Consider the following 9,611-nt stretch of genomic DNA (forward strand, 5'->3'; position numbering starts at 1 on the left):
GCATATGTCTCGTTGCAGATTTAAGTCTCTTTTGTAATTGAAATAACTTGGATGACTAAGAAATTGCATAAGCAAATAAAATATAGTTTTTCAAATCACATTACATCACATGAAGGACTTAGCATGCCATCTGAAATATTTTAACATATTTAAAATACTGCTTATGTTTGCTGCCTGTGTATACCTTTTTTCTCTAAACTGTGTGGCTTATTTTGACCTTAAAGAATTAAAGGAAATGAGTCAATGTGGCAAGTATTTGCGGGCCAAAATTTTTTTCGCATTTAATGTTTATGGTTTCTATGGGGTCCAACATGAGATCTTATCTTTTTAGATCAGACTACATGCAGGCAAATTGTATAAAAGAGCTTAAAAACTTCTGCACAGCTAGAATCAGTCTGGCACAATTTACTGACAACATGTTTGGCTTCAATGAAGTTAATCTTTTACTCCTGATATTTCTCCCAAAAACAGGTAAGACAAATTCTGACTTTTTTTTCTTATATTAACAAGTCACTGAGCTAACTCTATTTTTTACACATAATTTTAGTTTACGGGAGTCATATCATAAATGGAGAAAAGGCCCCTGCAAACTCGATGCAGTATATGGTCTCAGTCCAAAGCGCTGGGAAACATATGTGTGGAGGCTTTCTGATCACTGAGGACTTTGTGGTCACTGCTGCGCACTGCAGTAATTCGTAAGTCAATGTTTTATTTCTGTTCATTTGTTGCAGATGTACTGTAGCAATAACCTCCTTACCCTAAATAGTTTCAGCAAACCTGATGTGGTTGTCGTGGGAAGTCATGATCTCCAGAGTTCAAATGTAGAGAAAATAAAAATTGAATACACATGCAAACACCCAGATTATCGGGCTGTAAAGTATGGCGATGACATCATGCTTCTCAAAGTAAGTACTTGTTAACAATATAAAATTTTATTCTGTGCTAAATTCATAACAGTCAGTCATTATTAGTATTAGCAAGTATAATGTTTTTCTACACCATAAATATTTTGTACATATTTGCATAATTTCTTCCAATCCCATATCTGCTTCATTAACAAAAGGTCTATAAAATCCTTCTGTTAGTTAAAAAATCACCAAATGAATCTGCACCAAATTACATAACTCTTATGTTGGTTCTTTTGAACCACATCCATAATCACACGAAGAATTAGTGGGTTTTAACACTTTATTTACAAAAAACAAGACCAAGACCACTCAGGTCGTCTAGTTCAAGCCAACACTGTACACCCAGAACTGGCACCGAACTTCATCTGTAAAAGTAGCAGCATCACGTGATAATTACGTACAAAGGTTTGTGCATATTCTAAATGGTTTGTTGTTGTTTTTTTTTTTTAATAAAAAAGCTAAAACCTATAGATGTGTTGACATATTTTTATACAGTCATTTTTAAACATGTCATGTCCAAACACAACTTGGATATTTTTTAGTCTAAATGTTTTTTTTTTTTTTTCCCTTTGTGTGTTTTCAGCTCTCAAGGAAAGTTTCTGTTAACAACAGAGTAAAGACCATTGGCATTCCAAGGCCTGGTTTTTTTTTACATGACAATCAAATGTGTTCTGTCGCTGGATGGGGTAAAACTGAAACCAATAACATCAGTAACGATCTGAGAGTGGTCAGCGTGTCCATCATCAATAAAGAAGACTGCAATGGGACGTGGCAGTATGGGCTTCCACCCAATGTGATCTGTGCTGGTGGATATAATACAGAAAAAGGATTCTGTCAGGTATGCCTTTGATGTTAAGAGTATATTAAAAGTCTAATCATTGTTGGATAATTAAAAAAGAAACTGAAAATATTCTCATTCTTACAGGGTGATTCTGGTGGCCCTCTGGTGTGCAAAGGGATAGCTGTTGGGATTGTGTCTTTCAACTACAACTTTAACTGCGCCTACCCAAATGTGCCGAATGTTTATATTGATATCTCTAAATATCATGGTTGGCTCAATCATGCTTTGAAGAATAACATTTTTTGTGGCCCAAACTTTTTGGAATGAATCACTCTTCAAGCTCAAAGTGTGTGGGTGAAGGGATTGTGCTTCTTATTTAGATCACCCTGGCTGCTTCTAGGCTTCAACTGAACTGCGCAGTAAATAAAAAAAACTAATCAAGTTACATCAATGCTCTCTTTTCTTTGAACACAAACCACCATAGAAAGAGAGAATCTACAAAAATGATTATAGGAATACAGAGATGTATGCTTTAAATTAGCTTCAGTTCCATAACTAATGGCTGATAGGATTCACATTCTTAACGTTGGCAGATTACAGGGGTGTCTGATGGTTTTCAAAATGCTTAATTGTTTGATGTTTGTATGATGCTTCTGCCTCTTTGTTGCATAAGGTGACAATGTCCAGATAATGTAGTAGCCTGTCTCAGAAACAGGAAAACATTGTGCAGTTTGTCTTAAAAACGACCATACAATGGTTCATCTACAGCAAAATACAGTAAAAAAAAAATGAAAATGGATACCTGAAGCATATGGTGGCCATGATAGTAATTTTTCTAAATGGTCAGCAGTTCTGTTTTCTTTCACTGTATGGATATAATATTGAGAACATTGTAAATTTAATGTCTTTACAATATCAATGAGGACTGCTTTTGCAAAACTCAGCATGACCACCTTTCCATTTATTTTGGGAACGACCTTGGCTACAAATGTAGCCTGTTTGAAGCTCTTGCAGACGATGAACAAATCAGTTAGAACGATAGTGACATCTACAACTCAAAATTATGCACCACATTGATCACAAAAAAATGCTGCCCTCATCTGATTTTAGTGAGAGGCATCTATCCACCATGCATGCCAGTCAACCTGCATCTAAGATATCCAATGCCTGCTGGAGCTACAGTCTCAAAATGTTTTAAATCCAGACATTTTTGACCATTTAAAAAACTGCGGAGTGCTACGGACGGATGTCAACAAAACAACAGCGGAACGTAACTGCCGGAGGAAGAGATATGCAAGATGGAGAAAGCGATGATGCAGAGGGGGCTAACTGTGAAGCTAAGGAGGAATCCCCACAAACCTTGGCTTCCATCAATCCTGCTCTCCAACGTCCGCTTGTTAGCTAGTGAGACTCCAGAGTCAGCTAAGAGGTACTGGCAGGCCAAGTATGCTGCAGCTCCTGTGGTTGCTGAGGCAAAAATTCAGGTCTGGGTTACACTTTCCAGTGCCTTAGGAGGGTCAAGCAGTGCTTCACCAACACTGTTTACACTTTGGTTGGGACGCTGCGGACCTCGACTCAATGCAAGGAAGTTGTCGGGCGGTGGAAGGAGTACTTCGAGGATCTCCTCAATCCCATCTTCACCTCTTCAGAAGGAGGAGGCAGAGGCTGTGGACTTAGAGACGGACTTGCCCATCGGCCAGGCTGAAGTCACTGAGATACTTAGAAAGCTTCTCTGTGGCCATGCCCCAGGGGTGGATGAGATTCGTCCAAGTACCTTAAGTCTCTGGTTGTCTTGGCTGACATGTGTCAGCAATATCGCACGGCGGTCAGGGTTAGTATCTCTGGATTGAAAGTGGGATCGGGTGTGTTCCGACTACAGAGGGATCACACTCCTCAGCCTCCACGGTAAGGTCTACTCCAGGATAATCTGGCTGATAATCAAACCTCAGATCATACTTATATGAATGCCAACAACAAAAAACATTGTAAAAACACTTAATAAAAACGTATCATAATTTAATGTACAGGTTTCCTTTTTGTACATACATTTTGCCTTTCTGATGCAGAGGTACATCTGTATTTTGCATGGTCCAATACGGTGTAAAAAAATAATGTGCAAGTTTAATAATGGAGAAGCTATTAGTCAGCTTTATACTTTTTTTTATATATAAAAACTATTTATTTTCTGAGAATATTTTTATTTAAGAGTTTATTTTTGGTGTCAAATTAACAAACGTCTAGAAGCAGTACACTATATTATATTATTTTCCATGTGAATCCCAGATTCAGGCCTGTTTATTCTTCGTTGGCTTTTCTAAAAATAAGTGCTTTAAATCAGTCCTACCTGTCAGATAGGTGTTTTAAGTATTTCTGACTGTTCAAACTGTGTCCATTTCAAATCACTGCAGTCACTTTTAAAAAGAATCCAGGGACAACAAAAAAGTGCATTAGCTTTCCCACAGGCTGTCAACCACGCCTTACGCTGTAACCAACTCCTGTTAAAAGTCCGGTAGTAGGATTTAGCTTTTTCCTTGGTTCTTGGTTAATTTTATTTCAGGCTTGTCAGGTCCCAGCTCTTTTACATGGATTTTTTCCATCATTGTCATTCTCGTAAAAGGGTTACTGAGTAAAGATCTCACAGAATTGTTTGAAAGCTGCTCCCTCTGGAGGTGTTTCAGGTATGTCCTATTGGCATGGCCAGCTGGCCTGGTGTTGCCTCGAAGACCCCCAGCTGGAGGAGCTGTGTGTGGATCGGGAAGTCTGCGCTGCTCTGCTTAGCGGCTGGCTAGCTCAACAGGTTAGTCATACATAATGCAATCAGGAAGCCTGTTCGCAGGATGGGTATCCCAGCTGGGGGGAATGAACTGCCAGTGTGGGTCCTTAGGCAAGACTCTTTACGCTAACGCCTGCTTTGGGGAGTGGCACCCTAGAAGTTAGGGTATTGCGCTAGGAATCCTGAGTTCAAATCCCACTCCCCATGGACTGCCCCTCTGGGTCCCTGAGCAAGACCCCTAACTCCCAGAATGCTCCCTGGGCTCCGCACAATGGCAGCCCACTGCTGCGCAAGGGATGGGTTAAATGCAGAGAGTTAAATCCGTTGCCCTAAACTTGTGAAAGTGCAATGACAATAAAACGCTGGACAGATTTATCATCTGTCCAGCGTTTAGCATTTTACGGTCAATGCAATGAAACGCTGGGGGGGAAAAAAAGAAAAGACTGATGCCTCCACGACCTGGCCCGGGATAAAGCGGAAGAAAAGGGAATAGAAAGAAATTTACTCTGTTTGACTGACACCTGATTGGCACTTGTCATTGCAATAGGAAACAGCAGTTATCTGTTTGTGTGTGTACTGCAGGGGAACTGTGTTATTGGGGATTTTAATCACTGCACATTTGCAAAGTCATTTGGCAATAGTTATTAACTCAGTTACTGCTCAGTTCAAGTAACTTACTAGGCAAAGTAACTATGCACTTACCTTTTATCACGTAAAATTCAAAAACATTTTGATGACTCTTTTGTTACTTTGAATACAAGTGGGAGTACAATGATCAAATATACAACGTTTATTGTTAATAAATACATTAAATGATTATTAAAAAAGACTAGACATAGATTTAGACAAACTTTACTTTCATTTTGTATACATATTGTGTATACAAAACAAAATTTCCTCTATACAGCTTTCTGACAGTGAGCACTGAAAATGCAGATTTCCATTTATAAAGTATAGCAATGATCAAAAGGTAAACAATGTAGGTGAAACATGGTTCAAAAGAGGAAAAGAAGTGAATGCTGCAACACTGCTGTATTGTAAATTATAAACATGTTGTTCACATCGAATTATTGGCAGTGACGAGTAGGTCGAACCAAAATTTTGGCAGGGACATGTTCCTATGGTCCATATGCAAACCATGTCCTCAGGGGTGTGACCTCCCATAATTTTTTATTTCTTTTTTATCCTGGAACTCAGAGCACCTTTTTAATCTTTGCTGAGGATTGTCATCATTCACAGTAGCGGTAATAAGATGACGGTTATCTCAAATGGAGCCTAGGCGGAAGTTTAACTGAAGAAACTGATTGCTCTCCTACATCCACCTACGACACAGCCAATCAGCTTTGAACCACACCTCCATGAAAGCCAATCGGCATCCAACATTCATTTTAAAAGGCCTCTGATCTGTAACTTGTCTGCTGCCTAGTGCGCAGCAGGCGGTGGTTGGGCTGTGTGACTTCATACAGATTACCCTGTCTCAACCCACCTCCAACCTCCTCCACCATCGTAGCTAAAACTTCATCAGAGTTTGATTACTCCCGGACTCTTACTGCATTCCGTGTCTCATTTCAACCGGTCTCACAGAAGGGAGCCATGTTGAGCCTGGTTCTGCAAGAGGTTTTTTCCCAAGTTTTTCCTCTCCACTGTTGCTTCATGCTTGCTCATCATGGACAGGTTCTCTCAACCTGTGTTATCCAACTGGACTTCCATCTTCCAGGTCCCTGAGTGAGGCTCTAGTATAGGCTTACACAGTCCACTGGATCTCCCCATAAAGCGCAGCATACCGTCTCACTAACCAGCAGTCTACAGACTGAGCAACGTCATCCATCTCCAGTCCACCACCATTTTCAGGCCTGGAGGGGAAACAGCCCTATTCTCTGCTCTTGTTCATGCAGATCTATCAAAATTCAGCGCTATGTTTCCTGCAGAGGTCTAAGCGCTGATGTCGGAAAATTTCGATTTCTCTTCTATTATATATTAATTTATCCTATTTACTCACTATAAAAGTTTTCACTGAGTCTGTTTCACTTTTAAGGCCACACCATTGGTTTTGTAGACCAGACATAGCTTCTTCCCAAAACAAACCAGATTCTTTCTCACGGTTTATTTATAACATGTTACTACTGTATTAACCAAAGTGTCTGTAAATTGTTTCGACTCTGACTACTTTTAAATTGTTCTAAGTAAGGGGGAATGAATGCTGCCCAGATCAGAACAGGGCAGAATGCTGTGCCATAAGGGCTGTATGCTGAACTGTTCTCTCTTTGCAAAGATATGAATAAATGTGCTGACTGTGTGAAATCCATCGATCTCTGTTTATTTAACTAGGGTGAATAGTTGCATACTTTTTCCCCACAACAGTGCTAAAGACAGAGTAATTGTATCAATACATTTCTTCTAATTGTCTTTTCTCTTCGTGTGAGTTTTTCAGATTGAAATGCTGTTAAATTACGGATCCCTAAATAAATAGGAAAAAAACTCAAGTTAGATTTATAATTAGATTGTTTAATTATTGGTTGAATTGATGATACAGATTTTGTGATTTTATGATTGCATTTGTGTAAAACCAAGCACATGGCTCTGTTTAAAATGTCCTGAGTCTAAAAACTCAGTTATAGAATTGAAAGGGGGAAATTTTCAAAGAAAATTTGAACAGATCAATAGAAAGATAATCAGAGCTTGAATGTAACAGATCGTGAGAAATTTTCACATTCATAAATTGAGCCCACATTGGCTTAGGTTGGTGTGGCCTGAAAAGGGAAGATACAGGTTAAAAACACATAAGCTTAACAGATGCAGCTTTTAAAAAATATAGATTTTTGTAAATAATGACTGACTTTTAAGATCTATTAAAGCCCTAGATTAACACTAAGATAGCAAGTTTGATTTGTTTGCATCATGCATAGACTGACCAATTTCTGCATACTTTTATAGAGCTGCAGTGTGCAGTCCACTTAGTCAGAATAACTGATTGTCATGATCTTAGGACTGATGCTGGTCTGATTCCTCACAAGACACACCTGATCAGCTCCACCCCATTCTCATTACTACTAACCTGATGGACCTGCACCTATCAGTATATGACCAACCTTCAGACCAACATCAGTGTCATTTTATCTCAAGCCATTGGTGAGATCTATTCCAGCATTATGATTCCTGACTTCCTGCCTGTTTGCCTGACCTGATCTTTCACTGTTTCTGACCCTGCCTGATCCCTGTCTGACATGACTGCTTGCATGTCCTGCCTGACCCTGATCTGTTTGTCTGGCTCGCTGTTCCCTAACCTAGAACTGTTTCTCACCCTACTCCTGGATTTCCCTCTGGTGCTTCATTGGACTTCTAAATCACCTGGCTCTGACCCTGGACCCCTTTCCTGACTACATATTCTCCTCCTGCCTACTATTCTCCCAAAGGTTTTGACCCTCTGCCTGACAATCATATGCTTGATCATCATAACTCAGCAGGGGTTATTCTTTGGGACTTCCTGACCAGTAACAGCAACATCAGTGCTACTGTCGACCAGCACAAACTTAATCTCATGGTTCTTCCCAGACTGAGGACTAAGAGAAGGTTAGTGACCATTACGTTTGTGATTGATGCACATTGTAAAGCTAACCTGGTCACTAATCATCTGTCTTGGTTTCCAGAGGTTTTTGCCCTAGTCGCTGACACCACTTGCAGTAAATTATGATATCCAAAGAAGGACAGTTTTACTAATGTCATTTGGATAAATTTATGGTATTCACCAGCAACATGTAAAAGCAGTTTTAGGTCAAGATGCCACATTAATAAAGGTCTTAGTAAAAGGAAGTAAAAAGACAAACAAAAATCAGACAACCCTTAATGTTTTACACATATAACTAGAAGCAAAATGTTTTCATATTTTTGGCCTGCGATGCTAAAATGTCTAAATGGGAATCAGCCATAAAATGAATTCACACCAGAAGTTCACTCCTATGCATTTCAGATGCACCGTGTTTACGCCACAGACCATGAATTACGAGGAGCCTGGGATAGGTTAAGCTGAAAACCCACCCACTGAATGGTTAGTGCTTCTTTACTGCAGGTTTGTGGAGGTGCAATTATCATTTGTAAAAAGGAAAAAAGACAATTTGTGAGCTACTCACACCGGTCCCATGGTAAAGGGGTATTGCAGATCATTACAGTCAGTATAGATGGAATTAAAAACTATTTGATGGAGTTAAAAGCAAGAGTAGAAAACATTTTTTTTTATTTCCCTATAGGTGTAGGAAATAAATACAAGACTGAGATTTTTTTTTACACCAATACAGGAGTCCTTGCCAATTCTGTGTGCTAACACCTGAGCAACCTGTAGTTGGAGGGATTTAAAACCTATAGAGGTCCATCCTCATACTGTAAGTAGTTTCTAACTCAAAGGCAGATCAATGCCTCTAGTTTAAGTGTGTTTTATAGTTGCATTGACCCCCGGATAACTGAGAATTTTCATATGCAAATAAAAGATATAGATTATCAAATTGCATCACTTTCCAATAAGAATTTCATGTGCCATCTGAAATATGTGAACAGGTGGCAACAGCTTTAACAAATCAATGGATAAACTGATTATGCTTCCTGCCTTTAAAGACGTTTTGTCATTTGTAACTGTAAGGCCTGGATCTCATCTGTGAGACTTATTTTGATCTCAGAGATTTCAATGAAACATGTCAGTGTGGTAACTATTTCCAGCGACATGATCTTAATTCTGCATTTATTGATTATATTTTGTATGGCCTCCACCATTTTTTAATGAGTGGTGGAGGCATAATACTAAAAAGGATAAATAAAATGACTTTTTAAACTGTCAGATCAGAACAATAATGTCACATAAACCATAGCAAAGGAACATGTTATATCAAAGAAGCAGTGTATAAATAGATTACAAAATGGTATTGCAGAAATAATGACAGAGAGAACAGAAGCGTGTCTCTTATTTACTTACATAGTATTAGCTTCAGAATTTTGATATTCAAGATCATAAAAGATAATTCAAATTCTTCCTGTTGCATTTGAAGGGGGTGTGGTTAAAAGTTAAGCAAATATTGATTTTCTTAGATAAGAAGACTTGCAGGGAAAGTATATAAAAGGGTCAGCTTAAAAGCTTTTGCACAGCTAGAATCAGTCTGGCACC

General features: G+C 38.9%; 1 protein-coding gene across 1 annotated transcript in view; it reads left to right on the forward strand.

The window, feature by feature from the left end:
• The first annotated feature begins 359 nt into the window (after positions 1–359).
• LOC107100278 (granzyme A-like) overlaps positions 360–9,611 on the forward strand; it is an 11,704-nt gene continuing 2,452 nt past the window's right edge. Inside the window, exons 1-6 of the mRNA XM_015398704.1 lie at positions 360–471; positions 548–695; positions 1,620–1,746; positions 1,834–1,920; positions 3,339–3,459; positions 4,368–4,486. Coding sequence (XP_015254190.1) covers positions 417–471; positions 548–695; positions 1,620–1,746; positions 1,834–1,920; positions 3,339–3,459; positions 4,368–4,486 — 657 coding nt within the window. The 5' untranslated portion in view covers positions 360–416. The remainder of the gene's footprint in view (positions 472–547; positions 696–1,619; positions 1,747–1,833; positions 1,921–3,338; positions 3,460–4,367; positions 4,487–9,611) is intronic.

The sequence above is a fragment of the Cyprinodon variegatus genome, unplaced genomic scaffold (assembly GCF_000732505.1).
Source record: "Cyprinodon variegatus isolate N-32 unplaced genomic scaffold, C_variegatus-1.0 Scaffold954, whole genome shotgun sequence".
Classification (NCBI taxonomy): Eukaryota; Metazoa; Chordata; class Actinopteri; order Cyprinodontiformes; family Cyprinodontidae; genus Cyprinodon; species Cyprinodon variegatus.